Source organism: Eulemur rufifrons, chromosome 7 (genome assembly GCF_041146395.1).
Source record: "Eulemur rufifrons isolate Redbay chromosome 7, OSU_ERuf_1, whole genome shotgun sequence".
NCBI lineage: Eukaryota > Metazoa > Chordata > Mammalia > Primates > Lemuridae > Eulemur > Eulemur rufifrons.
Window position 1 is genome coordinate 169532564 of NC_090989.1, and position 20549 is coordinate 169553112.

Genomic DNA, 20549 nt, shown 5'->3' on the forward strand with positions numbered 1-20549 from the left:
ACCTTATCTGGGGGTCTCTTTGTTACAGCCTTTGCTATGGACTGAACTGTTTCCCCCTGAGGCCCTACACCCGTTCATATATTGAAGCCCTAACTCTTAACATGACTGTATTTGGAGACAGGGCTTACAAGGAGGCAATGAAGGTTAAGTGAGGTCATAAGGGTGGGGCCCTAATCTGATAGGACCGGTGTCCTTGTAAGAAGAGAGAGAGACACCCGAGATCTCTCTCTCTCACTCTCTGCACATGCACACAGGGGAAAGGCCATGTGAGGACACAAGGAGAAGAGGCCTGTCTATAAGCCAGGAAGAGAGTCTTCATCAGAAACCAACGCTGACAACGCCTTGATCTGGGACTTCCAGCCTCCAGAACTGTGAGAGAATAAACTCCTATTGTTTTGACAACCACTCTGTAGTATTCTGTTATAGGAGCCCTGCAAAGTCATACAGCCTCTTAGCCTTTATGCTAACTGATACACTGTTGCACCCCAGTGCCTGGAGATGAGCAGATGTGCAATAAATATTACTTGGATAAATACATGAAGGAACAAAATTCAAGGACAATATTTAAACTGTGCCGTGCTATACAAATATAAGGAATTACTGGACGCCTAGATTTTACTTATCTATTCATTCATCCACCCATTTGTTTTTTTATCATTCTGGTTGTGTTTACAACCAAAATAAAACCTCACTCTTACTGGTGCCCTCTCTCCTACAGCCCATCCCAAATCTATCAGTTGTCAACTCCTGTTCATTTTACCACCTATATCACTCTAATTTTTTTTTTTTTTTTTTTACCATTACAATGGTCACAACACCAGCTCCCATTATCTCTTGCTCACTGTATGGTAATTGCTTCCAAACCTTTCCCTCTCCAGTCTCTGTACTTGGTCTGTTACAAAGACTTCTAATTTCCTTTCTCAAATCCATTTTGCCTGCTTCTCTAGGAACAGATCTCTCATTTTCTTCCATATGGCAATGCACCATGTGAAACCACCTCATTTCCCCGCCACTCCTGCATCCTCGGTGCGGCCATATGACGAAATTCTGGCTAAGGAGATATAAGTGAAATTTGTTGGGTGGGTGAGGTTTCTGAAAAACCTCTTTAAAAGAAGAATAGAGAGCTGAGACTAGGCCACTTTTTAGTCTTCCTCACTCCTTTTGTTCTTGTTGCCTGGAATTTTGGAGTGATTGCTGGAGCTCTAGCAGCCATACTGAGAATGGAGGAATGAAGAGAGGAGATAGAAAAAGAAACTCTGTCCCTGATAATTTTGTGGAGCTGCAGTACCAGCCCTGGATTGCCTACCGCCAAGCTTCTTTTGCATAACAATGAAATACACTGTTTATTATGTGAGCCAGTGCAGTCAGGCTCTGTAATTAGCCGTTGAACACAATTGCTAACCCATGCCTTCACTGCTGTCAGCTTAACCTTGCTGACGCACATTTTGAGGGCAGCTACTCTGCCACCACTGATGCAGAGCTTAAAGGGTTATGAGAAAACACTTTATCCTGTAAGACAAAATAGCCTCATTTTACAGATGAAAAAACTCAGGCTCAGGATCATACAGTTAGTAGACACCAGAGAAGGGACTAGAACTGAGGTCTCAGATGATGCTGAGGGACAAGAGCTTACGACTTTGGTGTAAACTATGGGATTTGGAGATGACACCTGTGCACACACACAATGGGAATTTAGAGTGGATACCGATACCTGCTGCTTTTGCATGTCTCCATACCATCTCCCCTTTTCTGATAGCAAAACCCTTCTCTTCTGGGAACCATCTCTTTTCCAACTGAAGCTGTCAATCATCCGACTCTGGATGAGCAGAAGCACAGAATCCCAGCCCCCCTGACACTGCAATTGGTCCAGAAGTGGTCGTGTGACCCAATCAGAGCCAAACAAAGTTCTTTTGGGGACTGCCACTCACTCACTGTGAACTTGAGCCTACTGGCAACCATAAAGATCTGTCTCCTTACCCATAAAATGAAGGTTAGTCTATTACCTACTCTATTTGGTGGTTGTTAGGATGAAATGAAAACAACGTAAGTAAAGGGCCTGGCAGATGGTGAATGTTCAGTTCCCATTAGCTACTATTAGACTTGTTTAGAAAGCTCTCATTTCCCTAGATACCTTCACTCTATCGGGTAGGAACCACTGCTACATAAAATTAACAATTAAGCCTCCAAACCCCACTTAAACCTCTGTTTTGTTTGCTCATTTGTTTCCCATCACACAGACAAGAGGTGTATGTCTCCAATTTCCAGGAGAACCACTTCAACTGATTTGCTGGATGAAATGACAGACCTCGTAGACAATCCCCATTCCTTATCTGCCTTTATAATGGCAACTGTAATAGATGAAATTAATAAAATCTGCATTTCTTCTCTATCGGGCAGTTTTGAAAACTACAGACATTTGAATCAATCAACTCTTAAATCGAGAGTCCAGAAACCATATGAAACATAAATGGTTTGGATGTGGTCATGGTATTTATTCATAATATATTTTCACAATGTATTAATAATGAAGAATAACACTTATTCATACACTGAGTATAACTTTTCCTGGAGCACTCTGGAGTTTGCTTGGAGTTAGAGAATACTGCCAAGTTTTCCTAATCTCTTTGGTTTTTAAAAGTGGGCAGAGTTCCTCAAACCAAGTGTCTTCCACGGGCCATTGGTGAAGGCTTCCCTTCAATCAGGTTGGAAGGGCAGAAAGACCATGGCTTCATACAAAAAATAGATTAATGGAAGATCAGCAAAACTCAGGCATCCTGTGTTCCACAGTTCATTTCTTCACACAAATGCCAATTCCTACAGCAGCCACGAAAACCGACAGGGTGTTAGGCTCATGGCCTGATGAGAAGGCAGGTCACCGGCCAATGTTCTCATGCAAAAAGCAATCCTGATGACTCAGAACCTGGTTCTGAACTTCTTCAGGTGTGCTGGTGTGCTGAAGGGTAGTTCCATTCTGTGCATCCTCTTTCCTGCTACTGGTAAACTTGGATGTCATTTTAGAATATCTTGACAAAATGGTGAGAGGATCTCACTTTCCCAATTTGCTCCATAACGAAGCTGCTTGGGGGACCCTCCACTTGACTGTAGAGAGACCAAGGCACCATGGACTACAGCAAAGTGTATTCACGACAATAGCAACAAGAATAAAGTCCAACTCTCTTCCAAAAAAGGCATGTCCGAAAATAAGAGTAAATAGCCGATTCTGTCCATTGGAAATTGTCCTTCTGTTCCTCCCTTTTATTAAAAGTGTTTACATTTCTGAGTCTGAAGATCACTTAAATACATACAATAGTAGCACCAAGGCAGTATATTTTTTCCCAGAGATCACATAAAACTGAATAGATACTTAACATAATTAATACTTGGTACAATCTGTGACATCACTAACTTACTTATTGGCTAACGATACTGTCCTAGAAATGCCAAAAACACCCTTATACGACTCTCGTAGCACCTTGATGACAGCTAGGTTGTTTTTAAAAGAAAATTTCAATTTTAAAAAAGCAACAATAAGACATTTACAGATTAAAAAATAAACAATAGTGTACCGTGATAATGAAGGATCACTTTTGTCATAGTACTACATATAATGTAGAGTACGTAAAATGCAGTGGTCTGACTGCAAGAGACAGAATAATGAAAAGGCAGTCATAATAGAATCATTTTACGTACAAAAATATTACATCACAATAAATAATTTCAAACATAAATATTAAACTTTACATCATTAGGATATTCCACATATATACACGCACATATATGTATGTGCGTGTATATATGTGTGTATTCATATGCGTATGTACACACATTTACACGCACACAACCATACAAGTCCACACATACACACACACACACACACACGCACCCAAATTTAAGGTGGAGGTATTGCATTACTATCCTTCATCCATCCCATAATGGCTTCCTCTTCAGAGCACCTGAAATAAACAAACCAGAAACATAAAACTTCTGCTCAAATGCCATAAGTTAGTAGTAGCTAAACCATACATTTTTACATATAGAATTTGAAAATAACACTTATTGTTTTCTCTAGCTTTTAAAAGTAATATTTGTTTGCTGCAAGAAACATGGAAATTTCAGGGAAGTAATAAAACATAAAATAAAAATCCACTAGCCTGAAATCCTTCCACCGAAGATAACTGTTCTTCAAATATTGGTATGTTTCAGTCTTTTTTTTACATATATATGTTTATATGTATATAGTGGAAATATTGCATATATGTACTCACTCATAAATTTTACAACATATAACATAAACAAAATTTACCTTATTAGATATGAAATACATAAAGTATGTACAAAATGGTGATCTCCAGTGGGTACCTGCTGACTCTAGCCTGCCTCCACCCCATCTCTTCTGATCACAAACCTTCCTTGTCCTTTGGGAACCATCACTCTTCCAACTGAAGCTGTCAATCACCTGACTCTAGGTAGGTGCATGATCTCAGCCACCTGGAGATTGTGACTGATTCAAAAGTGACCATGTGACCCAATCACAGCCAAACAGAGTTCTTCTGCAGAATATATGCTGGGGGTAGTATTTACTTGGATCATGAGTTGTAAGGATGATGTGATCCTACAGCTGCCCAGGACCACGGTGTAGGAGAGATGATCTGCCCGGGAAGGAAGCCACGTAGAAGGCAATGATTGCTGACTGACAGGGAAAGAAAGTGCTGATGACTCTGTTCGAGCCCCTGGATCCAGCCATGCCTGAAGTTAGCAAGCCACTTAGCCATCTCAGTTATTTTAGACAATAAATTTCTTTTTTTCCTTTGCCCCTTACAACAGAAATAATCTTAATTTAAGATCATAATTTTGAATATGGATGTTTAATTAAACATTAAAATACTAATATATAAATGTCAAATAGGAACTCCTGTATTGGGCTTTATAGGGTTCATTGGCTGCTGGAAGCTTGAGGGAAGATATAGGAAGGTCACAAGAGTTGGTTGAACTTGTCCCTTGCAGCTGAAAGCGCTGGTAAAAAAAGTGAGCAATTCAGCCTTTTTCCCAGCAGAGGGAGCACTTGCCAGCACAATGCAGTTAGACCAGGGATTGTCAAATCTTTAACTTTCACGACTCCTGCGCATTTTGTTAAAAACGCAGATTTTGATTTCATAGGGATAGGGTGAGGCCTGAGATTCTGCATTTCTAACAAGTTCCCAGGAGATGCTGATCATGCTGGTCCTTGGTGCACATTGTGGGCCGCAAAGGTGTGGGTGGCACAGAGCAGTGACTGTGAACAGTGGCTTTAGTGTGGGACACTGGCGGGTTCTGCCAAGGGAATTCACCGTGACTTTGCGCTAGTTAATAGCTGTGGGGCTCAGCTTCTTCATCTGTAAGACAACAGCCCCACTTCACGGTTTTTTTGTGAGTATTCAGTGAAACAATGCCGACAAAATGCTTGGCATGGTGAGGCCTCCACAAATGCCATTGCTATTATTATTACAATACTCCTGCACAGTATTTCTCAAAGGATGGTTTGTGAGTCACCTGCATCAGAATTCCTTGTGTTAAAATCAGGTATCCCAGAATCCACCAGAGACCTAGGGAAGCAGGGTCCCTAGAGGTGGAGCCCGGTAGGCAGCATTTTAAATAAGCACCGCAGAGGAATGTGATGTGAGGCAAAGGGACCTCATGTCCAAGGGTGGAGAACAGATGGTTTCATTCATGCGAGGACAATGAGCAGGAGAGAAAAAGGTAGGATAGTACCGGATCAGGTTCAAGATGCTTAACAGCAACCCTGTCTGAGCCGCCCACATCTGCTCATCATTAGGCTACAGGAAAAATAAGAGAGAAAGAGACACAGACAGACAGACATAGGACGACTCACCTTCACTATAAAATTCGCACCTCCAGGCCAGTGCCCGAGGACGGAGTGCATTTTCCGCAGTAACCACCGCATTTCCCTATGACGCGGGTACCGTCCTGCAATGAGATGCAGCATTTTAGATTCCTTGCTTGGCCAATGTTTTCAGAGCCTGCACTGGCTTTCTGAGAACGCATTCTTGCACACACAGGAGGTAGGCCTTCCGAACTGCAGTTCATGGTCTAAAGCAGGGGTTGGCAAACTATGGCTTGTGGGCCAAATCTGGCCCATCACCTGTTTTTTATAGTCCGCAAGCCAAGCATGGTTTTTATATTTTTAAATGGTTGAGAAAAGGCAAACTAAGAATATTATTTCTTGACATGTGAAAATTATATAAACTTCAAATTTTAGTGTCCACTAATAAAGTTTTACAGGAACACAGCCATGTTCATTCATTTACCTAATGTCTACGGCTGCTTTCATGTTGTAGTAACAGAACTGAGTAGTGTAACAGCTCTTATGTCTTCACACAGCTGCTCAGCGCAGCACAAATCGCAGTGACAGCTTTAACCTGACAGCGTTTTGAGTGTCATGTATATTCCTAGGTCATAACGTTCTATTATTTGCTTATTATCAGTGTATACCATTATGACAAATCAGGAAAAGAAGAGAAAGGCGGACTTTGAAAGTTGCACTTTTAAAGTACAATGGCATGTGGATTATTTTATCAAATTTAGATGAGAAAACATTTATTACGACACTATAGCTGTGCTAAAAGAATACAATATACACCAACATTATCAAACTAAACACTCATCACAATACTCCCAACTCACAGGAAGGCAATGGTCAGAAATTTTAAACATTTAAAATGGAATAGCCCGCCATATAGCATAATTCCTTTACAAAAATAAAAAATGAAAATAAGTAAGCTTTCCAGTAGCTTGTTTGTTAGCCAACCAAGGAAAACAATTTACCCATGGTGAGTTAATTAAATCTTGTCTAATCGCAACACCCAAAGAAATGTGTCCAGAGAAAATTTTAAACTTGTTTATGAATACTACCATTTTGGTAAGAACAGTTGCTTGAAAAGCTAATGACATGGGAGTCACATCAGTAGCCTAAAAAACAAGGCAAATGATTTTGAGTGGTTATCCTTGGCTTTGGGTAAGTCAACAAATATTACTGACATTGTTCTGGTGTTATTGTTTATTTGAGGAGACAATGCCCAGTCTGAAGTAACTAAAGAATTAGCCTCTGAATAGTCTAGGATCTAGTAGAATAATGGAATCATTTCTGGAACAAGTACAGGTGAGAATATTTCAAAAGGTTGAGAAAGAACTACAGAACAACTGAAGTAGAATCTGTTAAGATGTGCTGAAAACTGATGATGGTAAAAATATGTGCAGAGCATTAAAAGCTTTAGCTGGGCAAATTTACAAAGTCTGTGAAACTGTAAGGTGTTTAAAGCCTATGGTTACTCATTGAATTATTCATCAGCAGGTACTTTGTGGAAAATATTTGTACCTATCAAGTGCTATAGAACTAGGACAATCAATAATGAAGTTCATTTTCTATCGTGGACTTAACCAACATCAGTTTTAGGAATTTTTTGTCAGAACCAGAAGCTCAATACCTTGATTTATTTTACCATACACCAATTTAATGGCTTAGCAGTAGTAAAGTTTTATTTCGATTTTTGAGCTCAGGGCTGAGATAAAAATTTTGTTGAACGGGAACTTTTCTCAATCACTATAACTGAACACTTAGTGATTTTGCACATTACCTTGTGCTTCAGAGTTGATAATGTTTCTTAATAAATTGAACCTAAAATTACAAGGCAGAAATGCACTTATAGGCAAAACTCATACTGCGGTAAAGTCATTTCACTGACAACATTGTTTGAATCACATGTAATGTTAAGTTGCTTTATACACTTCCTATGCTGTCAAAAGTTAAAACAAGAAGATACTTCTCTATTTTACAGTGGATATAGTTTCTGAACTTAAACTGAAGTTCAAGTAGTGTTTTTCGGACTTTGATGCAAATGCAAAAGAAATTTTCATGTTTCAAAATCCATTTAAGCAATGAGGAGCTTCCATCTCATTTTCAATTGCAAGTGATTAACATGCAATATAATGACATGCTAAAAGGCAAATATTGAGAGAAAGCTCTAGTAGAATTCTGTAAATGCCTGCCAAGCCATGACTATGCTCAATTAACATTATATGGTTATGGACAGATAGTGTTTGGTAATACCTATCCGTGTAGAAAGACATTTAGAAAGATGAAATGCATAAAATCTCATTTCAGATCAGCATTAACAGATAAACATCAACAATCAGTTTTGATAATGGAGAACATTAATTAAACAAAACGTTTTCTTCCCTCTGTATCCCATTCTCATCAGTAGATCTGCATTACAAAAAGTTGTACTAAATTATTGTTATATTTTGAATTTAATCAATAAAAATGTTGCACAAATTTGTCTTCTCTCTTGACATATAAATATATACATAATATCATTCATTTTGCCTCTTGGCCCTCAAAGACTAAAATATTAAATATTTATAACTTGGCCCTTTACAGACAAAGTTTGCCATCCCCTGGTCTAAAGACCTGCACTCTCCAGATTCATCTTGTACCTTTCTTTCCCTGGTGCCTGCATTTCTCTGGGTTGTTCTTCTGGCGTGGCCCTGTATCACGAGGCCTTCGCACATGCCCTTCTCTCTGGTTGGAGCTCTCTTCCCTCTCCCTCCCCATGTGCACCACACTACCCCAGCCTTTTTTGCCTGGCAAATTCTCCAGAACCCAGCTCAACCGCCACTTCCTCTAAGAAACCTTCCTGACTTCTAAGAAACCTTACCTGCCGCATAGCACTCGGAATTGTGTAATTCTTTTCTTAACATCTGTCTTCCCGCTATAATGTAAGCTTCACAAAGGCAAAGCCAATATCTTGTTAAAACCCAAGCATATCCAGAACCTAGCACAGTGTATGGCTCATAGCAGTACTAAATACACAGTAAATGAATGAAAGAGGATGAAGGTGAACTCTTCTTTTGAACTGCAATTAAGATTGCCCTGCTAATTAGTTCCCCTAACGCTTCATCATGCTATGAAAAATTCCTTGTTTAATTGTGACATCATGTTCCTTTGTGTATAATCACCATGTCAAATCCCCCCACCCGTCAACCAGGCACAACGTTTCACGTTTTTTACTATTGGGAATAACACTACGATGAACACATTTGTGCCCACATTTGGGGATTTCTTTGGATGATATACCTAGAACTGGGCCAAAGGGCATGAAGATTTGCTTTATACAACCAAACTACGAAAGCCTCTTGCAAACAACAGATAATCTCATTATTTTTTTTTAATATATATATTTTTTTGAGACAGAGTCTCACTCTGTTGCCCGGGCTAGAGTGCTGTGGCATCAGCCTAGCTCACAGCAACCTCAAACTCCTGGGCTCAAGCAATCCTCCTGCCTCAGCCTCCCGAGTAGCTGGGACTACAGGCATGTGCCACCATGCCTGGCTAATTTTTTACATATATTTTTAGTTGTCCAGCTAATTTTTCTATTTTTAGTAGAGACAGGGTCTCGCTCTTGCTCAGGCTGGTCTCGAACTCCTAAGCTCAAACGATCCGCCCACCTCGGCTTCCCAGAGTGCTAGGATAATAGGCGTGAGCCTCCGAGACCCAGCCAATAATCTCATTTTTTAAAAAAGAAAGATAGGTACAAAAATACAGTTAGACAGAGGGCCGCGATAGTTCTGGAGCTAGCCCATGCCAGCACCACCTGGATTTGATGACAGATCAATTGGTCTTCTAGCCAGGAGCTGTCTCACCAGGCTTAAGTGTAGGGCTGGTGGCCTTCAGGATGGGACAGGCTACCAACATTTTCTATATCATCAAAGTTCATGCTTTACCCAAACTCTCCTGACCCAGCAGAGGAGCTAACTTGAGTCAGACAGCCGGGGCTTGTACTGCATCTTTTAGCAACCCCTTTAAGCCTCAGTTTCCTAGTGCATAGGTAAAATGGGGATAATAATAATCTCCCCCCATAGGTTTGCTGTAAATGAGATAATGCAGCCTACATGCTTAGCATAATACTTGGCCTAATGTATGTGCTCAATAAACGTTAGCTATTATTATCATCACGGTATTTTTTTATGTATGAATCTCCACCATAGCCTGTTCTCATGGAGACGAGTAAAAGTCGGAGTGATTATAAAACTACAAAGTTAAAAAAAATAAAGCCAATACTGGGTTTACAACATTCATGCTCTCTCTTTAATTAGAACTCTGTTCATTTGATTTAGGTAAAGTCTGAGCTAAAACTTATCATTTTTATTACAGAATAAAAAAAGCCACATGGAGCGAGCAAATAAAAATATAATTGTCATGGAGACGGTGTCTATTTCAGAAAAAAAGGTACATTAGAATCACCCACTCGTACAATGAAACATTAATTTTTTTCTTCATTAAAGCAGAACCTCTAAAAATCTCTTTTCAATGGGTATTTTGTTAGCCTAGTTTGAGCTATCACATGTAATTAAAATGAATGAACCTCTGTTTCATTAAGAATAGTTTGTAATTCATACTTTTCACTAATTCTTCTGTTTTTTCAGTTAGTACGAGGAGGGGAGGGTGGCTTTTATGATTTAGGAAGCCAGCCTATGTTTGATTGAAGTGCTTATCTACAAGTCTTTGGAGTGTGCTGGTGGTAGAATCAAGCGGGGCTGGGCAGTGGGGTGGGGATTTTGCTAAGAAAAGCCATACAGATATTAATAGTAATGAACGGAGACATGACTTTGGGGGCTAAAATCCCATGTTAGGGTCAAGATCATGTACAGTGAAATTTACCCTTGAATGTCCCTGAAATTGACGATAAACACAGCATATATGTTTTTTGTTTTCCTGAATACAGCCCTAGACAGTTACGTATGTATGAACATCTACATAAATATTGTCTAATTTCTACAGGAATGTATAGAATAAAAAAAACATATACATAAAATGTAAATCGACAGTGTTTCACTCTACTGGTCTGTGGTATGCTATGATATTTATACTCGGTGGATAGGATGTTCGTACCTTAACTGCACGTTGGAGGAGCCCACCCAGAGACGTGCGAGTTGACCGCACTGTGCACACATGCAGTTCAGTTTATCTCAGGAGCCTGAACACCACTGGTAGTAAATGAACTGAAAGATAAGAACTGAGTCCATCTCCTCTATGGTAATGCAACTTTCATTAATTTTTAATTTGAAGCAATTCTTTGATTTACTGTTCTTCCCCCACCACAGGAATGTCCATTAGACCAAAGGCCTCAGTCACAGGCCCTCGGTCGCCCTGACCCTGCAAATTCTGCAGGCACACAGGGACAAAACGCCCTGTGAGCGTCTCTCACAACCTGCCGGGAAGCGATGCTCCCTTCATGCTGCCTGGCTCTGAAGGCCCATTCTAGAACATTCTCCCTGGAGGAGACCCAGATGGGCAGCTCTGAGAATGGGCATGTGGAGTTGTGGTGGATTCTGGATGGGGCTTGAGGGCACTTTCATATCCTGAGCACATTCTAGAGCTGAGGGTGCACAGAACCTCAGTGCAGAGGAGCTCAGAATGTCTACATTTTCTCTCAGACCTCACCTCTGGGCCCTGATCCCCTTTCTGTCTGCCTGCCCCTCATGCAGAGATCTATGCAGAGTGAGGAGAAACTCATTAGACCCTGAACTGGGCTGGTGCACCCCCTGACTAAGGGGGTATCCCACATGACTCACTGCCAGGGTGGGGTGTGGCCCACGGGGACAGGCTCAGCCGCAGCTCACACCAGAGTCCTACATCCTTCCATGAGCTGTCTCTAGTGAGCCTCCTTACTTACTCACCTTGACCAGCTTCTGAACCCACAGGGCAGGTGTTGGGGCAATGAAGAGGTTAAAGCGTTCATAGCTGACACTTGTGCTGCCGCTGTTTGCCCAGTATGCCAACGTCCTTACATTCTTATTTCACAACAACCCAATGAGACTATGGAACCAACCCAGATGAATGGTCACAGAAAACGTGGTATATAAACACAATGGACTACTACTCGGCCATCACAAAAACTGAAGTCCTGTCATTCATGACAATGTGGATGGAACTGGAGGACATCATGTTAAGTGAAATAAGCCAGGCACAGAAAGTTAAACACCACATGTTTACTTACACTCATATGTAGAAGCTAAAAAATGTTGATCTTATAGAAGCAAAAAGTAGAGCAGAGGATACCAGAGGCTGGCAGGGATAGGGAGAGATGCGGTAAATGATACAAAACGCCCTGATTTGATCAGTACACAATATATGTATCAAAACATCACTATGTACCTCATGAATATGTACAATTATTATTTGTCGATTAAAAAAATCCAATAAGATAAGGCCCACTCCAATCTCCATTTTATAGCTCAAGAAATCAAGCCCCTCACCCCCTGGAAGTTAAATAACTTGCCCACAATGGCAGAGCTAGTGATTCAGACAGTCAGACTTCAGAGTCCGCGGGCGTCACCTCTATGCTCTGCGGCCACTGAGGGCTGTCACTGTGGCACTAAGGGCTGGGCCTGCTGCAGGTCGCTAAGACTGATGCCACTACCTTCCCGGCCTCCCAATAATTTGACCTCATTCCCACCTTGCTGTCCCAAACCCCTGGTGACGGCACAGCTGGAATCCATATTAATAGATTTTACACATGCAAACTGCCCAATATATAGTAGCTATTTATATTATAATCATGATTATTTTTATTAGGTAAAAATTGGAGAAAGAATTCTTCCCATTCCACACAAGGGCATCAACAGTGAACCTGATATCGGGACTTATTGTGCCCAGCTCTGCCCCTGGTAGTGAGACAGCATCTCCGTCCTCCAAGCAGTACTAGAGATCCCGTTTTACCCCGAATGACTAGAGCTTTCGTTTAGTTTTGCTTGGGGAAAACATTTTATTGCCAAGGACGTTTGGAAAATTGAGATTTTTATTGTGGTTTTTCCCGCTGTAGGTCTTACTAGAAAAGCAAAAAAGAAAGTAAAAATTGATTATTTGAGGGCTGAATCAACACAGAGCTGTTTGGAGAGGACAGAATTATAACCGCCCAAGGTCTGGGCATCACAGAGGAGACGGGCTCCAGCCCCTCGGGAGCCAGATGGTGGCGGGTATGGAGTGGGAGCAGGATATTGCACAATTCCCAAAGTGTGTTCCATGGCACTCTGGTTATTTGGGAAAATTAAAAGGTGTAACTTTGCAAACAAGGTTTTGCGGTTGGTTTAATTTAGGTCAGTGGTTCTCAAAACGTGGCCCCAGACCTGGTGCACCAGCATCACCCGGGAAATGGTTAGAAATGTAAGTTTCCAGCCTCTCCTCAGGCTGACCATGTTTTAACAAGCCCTGCAGGTGATGGTGATGCACACACGAGTTTGAGAACAGCCGCTTTTTGGTTCTAACAAAGCAGTTCAAATAAAGCCATGCAGGTTACTTTCCTGTATACTGTGTTCCAACCTCATATGCTAATGCTTATGTGACTCTGCAGGAAGGAAATACAATTTTTTTTTTTTTTTTTTTTTTGAGACAGAGTGTCACTCTGTTGCCTGGGCTAAAGTGCCCTAATCCTAGCACTCTGGGAGGCCGAGGCGGGTGGATCATTTGAGCTCAGGAGTTCGAGACCAGCCTGAGCAAGAGCGAGACCCCGTCTCTACTAAAAATATACTACAATTTTCCCCAAATGTTCTGGGCGGTGGGGGCTACTTTCACGGTGCCTCCCTCGGGGATGCTGCTCTGTGGACCAGGTACGGGGAGTGCTGTCTCAGCTCCCAGGTGCTCATAGGGAGCGCTCGATGGGCCCTTGAAGTTAGTTTTGAGCTCAGGCTCTCTAAGCTGCCCTAGAATATCAAGTTTAAAAAAAAAAAAAAAAAAAAAGTGCTGACAGGTAACTGTCAAACCAGCTCGGAATAACTGTCCCTAAAGGCGTGGGGAACAGCTAGCGTACTGCTCATTCTCTCCATAAGGTGGCGCTCCCAGCTTTAATAATTTTTAGTTTCTGGTTGAAACTGTTAGTAACTGGCTAAGGAACAGAATTACAACTTATGTTACACAGTTTACACGGATGGGTTTCCTATAACCATGTTTTAGACAGTTAATGTTTTTGTTCTGGGTCATTGAAACACAAAATATAGTATATTTCAAAACATCATGATGTATACCAAAAATATATAATTTTTACTTGTCAATTAAAAAAGAAATAATGTATAGATTTTGGAGGGAAGGGGTTGGGGGAGAACATTGTAATTCTGGGGCCCATTCTAAAGCACATGCACTGTTTCTCAGCTACCTTTATTACTTTATGTGCAAGAAAAAATATTTAACGATTAATTTACAAGCAATCAATATGGTCATTTAGTTAATCAGATTTGAGGTCATTGATTGGCTTAGATGGAGAAGAGAGGGGATGAGGTTTTTTCCCACAGACACAAATTTAAAGCTGGCAGCTAGAAAAACAAATTTCCCTGGAAAGTCAAAATCAGACATTTCTTCTCTTGGGGTGGTGCTGGGAGCAGGTTTTAGCTGCTTCTTTATATTCTAATTTTGATTAGGTAGAAGTATTTCTGATAGCGTTGCCAGGCCTAGCAAATAAAAATACAGGATGCCCAGTTAAATCTGAATTTCAGATAAATAACATACATTTTTAGTGCAAGTATGTCCCATGCAATGATTACAATTCAAATTTAACTGGGCATCCTGTATTTTATCTGGCAACTCCACTTTGGAATAATAACCCTCTTTCCAAGTTCTCCGCTTTTCCCTCCCTACTCACATTTCGGAGGAGACTCTCAGGTCACGACTGAGGCCGGACTGGGAAACAGGCCATGCCTGGGTAAACTTACACGTCTTTGTCCAGGAGCCAGGTTCCGGCCGCACATTCTCAGCACCTCAGAGGGAAGGCTGTGAGGTCTCTGTCCTGGCTGTACATTGGAATCATCTGGGGAGTTTTCAACTCTACCCCTGCCGGGGCCCCACTCTCCAAGATTCTGATTCAGTTGATCTGGGTGGGAGGGACCCCAGCAGGTGTATTTTAAACTTCCCCAGGTGATTCTAATATTCACCCAGGGTGAGAAACAGCATACAGTCGAGATGCTCCTCCGCATACGACGGGGCTATGTCCTAATAACCCACTGTAAGTTGAAAGTATCATAAGCTGAAAATGCATTTAATGCACCTAACCTACCAAACACCATAGCTTAGACTAGCCTACCTTAAACGTGCTCAGAACACTTACGTTGGCCTACAGATGGGCAAAATCATCTAACACACAGCCTATCTTATAATGAAGTGTTGAATATCTCATGCAATTTATTGACTATTGTACTGGAAGTGAAAAACAGAATGGTTGTATAGATACTCAAAGCAAAGCATGGTTTCTGCTGAATGTATAATTTTCACACCATCGTAAAGTCAAAAAATCAAGTCACACCACAGTAACTCAGGGACCGTCTATAGAGACCAGTGCTTCTCAAGCTGTACTGTGCTCATGAATCACCTGGGGACCTTGTTCAGCTGCTGACCCCGACTCAGTAGCTCTGGGGCCATAGAACCTGCATTTCCACCAGGCTCCCAGGTGATCCTGATGTGCTGCATGGATCACACCTTGAGCAGCCAGATTTTTAGAGTATGAAGAACGGATTATTATAGAACCTATACACATAGTTCTAATTCTCCAGACCCACGCCCTGATAAATTACCCCTTTCTTCTGGCCCCATTTGTATTTAATTTTTTCCAAAGAAAAATAGGAGATCATTTCCTTGGGCTCACAAAAGTGAGTTGCATGTTGTCCAACTGCAAAATAAGCTGCACGCTCGCTTGAGGCTTCCTCCTGCTTCTAGCTCCCTGGTTAGGCAGTTTTTCTAGTCCCTCGGCTGGTTCACCTGCCAACATCTCTCACTCATATAGAAACATTCACCCTCAGTTTATTTCCTAAATTTTCTTCTTGACACTTTGCAAAACGGTTTGAGGAAGTGGGAAAGCTCACTGCTTCCTTCAGCGGCACCACCACAGGTATAAAGAAAAGAAAGAAAGAAAGGAAACAGAAGTCGCCCCCCAACCCATCTGTAACCTTACCGGTGACTTCTTAATGTCGGAGACAGCATAATTCCCTTGTGATATCCATCTAGCAGATTCCGTTAAAGACAGGCCGGTTCCGTAAAGGTTGATGCTAAAACGACCCTAGAATAAGTGACGAAGGAAAGATTTTTAGTCCATGGGATGTCCCAAACAATAAAACGTACTTCGGGAAGGAAAAAGATATTAATTATGATAGCTAATTATTGAGGGTGTTTTGTTTTGTTTTTTTCAGGGCATTTTTCATGCATCATCTCGATCCCCCTCACAAGAGCTCAATGCAGGGGGTTTCCTTTACAGACAGGGAAACTGAGGCTTAGCGGAGGTGATTAACTTCTCTACGATCCGGTCAGAGTCCAACTCACACCTTCCTGACCTCAAAGTCCTTGCGCCCAACCACCTCCATTGGGCCTCCCGAACACAGCAATCCTGATGTTGCTCACAATTATCAGATTCCTTCAGGAACAAAATGTCACAGTGTAATTTTTCTAACAAGATCTCGCTGCCAAAGCTTCCTGGGCTTCCAGCTCCCTGGGGGCATTAGCACACCGCGTTCTAAGCACAGCAGGACGGGACTTCAAAGAAGAGGCGCGTCCCCCGGACCGGCCAGCAGAGGGCACGGTCGGCCTGCTCAAGACCACCCGGGCCGGGGCACTCCCACACCACTGCGAGGGCGCCTTTCCAAACACGGCCTCGGTGCTTTCATATTTATTTCTAAGGAGACGGTGCAGCCCAGAGACCCTCTCGTTGCTTTCTCCAGGTGTCTGTTTCTCTCTTTCAAAAATGACTTTGCAAAGGCATCTGAAATAGTTTCTGGTGGAGGCTTCCTATTCCGCAATGAGCAGCTTCCGAGCTAAAAGTGTTCCGCATGAACAGCTTTGTGGCCGCCTTCTCTCTGCAACTGACGAGCCAGGACTTTGTGAAAACAGTCTTTTATACAGCAAGGAGAGAGCTAAGGTGGAGCTCGTAGCCAGTCAGACGTGTGAATAAAGCTCTTTCACCTGTGATTAGATCCTGGCTACATTTTCTTAAAGCATTTTGGAACCTCAGTTTGTCCATCTGTAAAATGGAAGGTAATAAATCTCAACTCCCTCAGAGCACTGTATCGAGGGACTAAATGAAATTAGCCATGTAGCACATGGCTGGTACTGACTTAGTCGATATGCAAAAAATATTGGTATCTGTCTTGCATTTTCTAATTGTTTCCTAAGTGTTCCTTTGATCTCTCTAATATAATAGTAAGCTTATTGAGGGCAAGGGCTTGGTATTGCTTTATTTATATCAGCTATGGTTTCTAACGTATGACAAGCCACTTGATAGATTCTCAATAAACAGAACACCCACTGGCTCCTCAATTAAGATTTCCAGGGCGAGGGGTAGCTCAGTGGTCTCCTCTCGAGGCAGTATCATAAATATTGACTAACAAGAGTTTATAAACCCTTTTGGAGCCTTAAAAGAGGGGAAAATAGGATTCCTACTCACAGAGGTGACCAAAGGATTTAGTCCGGACTAAGACAGTGGTTCTCGACAGGGGACAATTGACACCAGGGGAAATCTGGCAATGTCTGGAGACATTTTTGGTTGTCAGGACTGGAGGGGAGGAGCGCTGTTACTAGCGCCTGGTAGGCAGAGACCAAGGACACTGCTGAATGGCCTCCAACGCACAGGACGGCAACCACAGGAGAGAACCATCCGGCCCACAGTGTCAACAGTGCGGAGGACGAGGAAGCCCGGTGTAGAGGGCAAATTTATCCTAGAATCTCACTCCCCTGCGTATTTTCAGTGTGACCCTGGGCAAGGGCTTAACCTTCCTGAGCCCACCTGTAAAATGGATTAGAAAGACTTCACCTGTGAACAGGAGGCAATCCGATACAAGGCATAATGCAGGTAACTCGTTGCTAGCCAGAGAGTAGGTGATATTTAAACAATATTGAAGAAAATATCACCTACTCTCTGGGACCTTATTTTTACTACTCTGGGTGGGACATTATTTTTATGACAATACTATACGGATGTTAGCGGTTCTTCTGGTGAGTGGCCTCAATATCCAGGTGATTGTGGCTGTGCTGAGGCTGAAGGTCCTCGTTGCCCAGCCTCCTCGGACACTGGATTCCGTGTGCTGCACACGGTGGCCTCGGATCCCTCTCTTATCTACCTCCACGCTCTTTTCTACTCAGCTTGCCTGTGCCACCTGTACTGCAGGACAAGGTAGACTCCATCTGCTTTGGCGTCGAAGTTCTTAGAAGGCTGCTGCCCTGGCTTCTTTCCTGACAGCGCCCGGTGCTGATCTGGGTGCCCGGGGTCTGGACATGCTCAATACACACATCTACAAGTTCTGTCTTCTTAGACGAGCTGATAAACTCAAATGCAACAGGAGACTGTCCTCCTCATTCTCTTTCTCCCTTCTGCAGTTCGGGGGATCCGCATTTTCAGCACTCTAAAAGTTGAGTGCTCCCAGAGAAAGAAGGACCTAATGTTCTTTCTAGCTCCGTTCTGGGACATCTTTGCCCCTAACGGCCTTATATTCGGGGTCGAAAGGGCACAAGAGTTGTAATGACTACCTCCTGTTGCTGATTTTAAAGAGGAAAGGTAATTAAGAGTTATGCCTTCACTAGAAGGTGCATGAAGGTTTGCAAAAGATGTGCTTAGACCAGAGAGGAATCCTGTACTCTGCCGGACAGGAACAAATGTTGCAGAACTTCTTGCCTGCAGAAAGCCGTTCAGACACATCTAGGACCAAATAGAGCCTCTGCTGAGCAGCAGCCGTGTGGGTTGGGCAAGTTCCGCAATCTTTCTACTCCTCACTCTGCTTATCTTTAAAAAGGAAGCATTCTCAGAGAATGCTGTGGGGACTAAATGCTGCACTGACTAGGCAATGCTGAGCACAGTGCCTACAGCATAGTAAATGCTCAATAAATGCCACCTATTAATACCATTAATAACATCATCAATAATAGCACCACATCCACTGTGATCAGGATTAAAAAATACATTCTGGTTATATTTTGAGGGGAACTCTCGGGAACCCACCATTATTGATAAATTCCCCAAAGCCACAGTAATGGATGAGGAGGAAGAACTAAATTTTCAAACACAGCCTCCCTCTGCTTTGATTTCTGTGCAACCATGGGGTCAAAGGATGAACTATCCACTCCAAGTCAGTCTGCACGAGTACACTTTCTACAAAGCTTTTCCTGGAAAACCGATTTGAAAAACTCACATCTTTCATCAGTAGAGTTGGTGCTCACTGAATGTCCAAGGAATTGAATTCTAGAAGTACCCAATATGGTTTGAAGAATGGGCTGGGAAAAAAAATACAAATTAGCCTCTCATGGGCTTTGGTTTTCCAATTTAGGAATTGCTTCATTGTCAGAATTTAGCAAATCAATCAGTTCATTTGTCTCTGAATTATTAAAATAAATGAATGCAAATTACTTTTCATTTACTTAAGCTTCCCAAAGGATGTGTATATAGAAGCAAGAGAATCCTGAGACATTTGAAAAAGGCAGGACAGGGCCAATCTATTAGCCTCGAAAATGCAACTGACACCAGTGGGGTGTTTGAAACCATCAGCTGCTCTAAAAACACTGCACTTCAAAAGTTTTCAATTCCTGGGTAATGGAGGAAAGGCTCTTTTTACCATTATGTCCTTTGTTTATTTTCTTTCTCCCCTGAGAGCTTCCTCTTCACTTCTCTAAAATGTTTAGCAATGCGCTTCTAAAGCTTGGGGCTGAAAAAACACTTCGTTAAAAGAAAATTCAGATGTGTTTGTCTTTGGATGGTCTCCATGGTTGGGGGTAAATCCATCCTAGGAGACAGTGCTTGGGATTCTGAACGCATCACCCAGTCCCAATCTCCAGGCTTTTCAAAGCTCACAGGCAAAGTGGGAAATTCTCAGCACAGAATTTAACGACAGTTTTGTGAAGACCTCATTGGAACCAAAGAGACAACCGAAGGCCAAGTCCTCTTGTCCAGAGTCACCAAATTCGTTATGTTTGTCCTGCCTTCCAAGTGCAGAAGTTTCTTGCAACGACCAACCCCTGCTTTGCAAAATTAGCCCAGGCTGATGGTTACGGCATGTTTCAAAAGGCAAGTTCAAACTCGCCACACCTCTGAAGAGGCAAGAAACTGTAGAACCACAGAATGGGTGGAGAGAGGGCTCTTGAGCAGATCTGCAGAAGAGAGATCCAGTAGAAGATGATGGACTTGCACTTCTGGTCTGAACAATGGCAAACTTTACAGATCTGAAGTAGGGGTAACATGGGAGTTACGGCACCTATAGAGCCCCGAGCCTTGTTCCTGGAGGACTTCTAGAATATATTGTTATATCATGGTTATTGATTCTCCTGCCGTTCTTCCCAACATCCCGATAAATTCCTCAAGGGATGAACGTTTGTGAATCTTCAGTAACAAGGACAGTGCCTGGCACAAAGTGAGCAGTTAACAAATGGCAGCTCATTTGTTGTTAAGCCTATTCTAGAGGCGTTTCTGGCTACAGTTAAAAAGTCAAAGAAAACCCATATAAGTCTTGCAAATTTTGGGATCTCCAGGTCCAATATT

The 20549-nt window shown here is 42.2% G+C and overlaps 1 protein-coding gene across 1 annotated transcript in view; it reads right to left on the minus strand.

The window, feature by feature from the left end:
• Window positions 1–3860: 3860 nt before the first annotated feature.
• Window positions 3861–20549, minus strand: part of ADAMTS9 (ADAM metallopeptidase with thrombospondin type 1 motif 9) — a 156428-nt gene continuing 139739 nt past the window's right edge. The window contains exons 38-40 of the mRNA XM_069473779.1: window positions 15990–16094; window positions 5870–5964; window positions 3861–3953 (exon numbers count right to left, since the gene is read on the minus strand). Coding sequence (XP_069329880.1) covers window positions 5875–5964; window positions 15990–16094 — 195 coding nt within the window. The 3' untranslated portion in view covers window positions 3861–3953; window positions 5870–5874. The remainder of the gene's footprint in view (window positions 3954–5869; window positions 5965–15989; window positions 16095–20549) is intronic.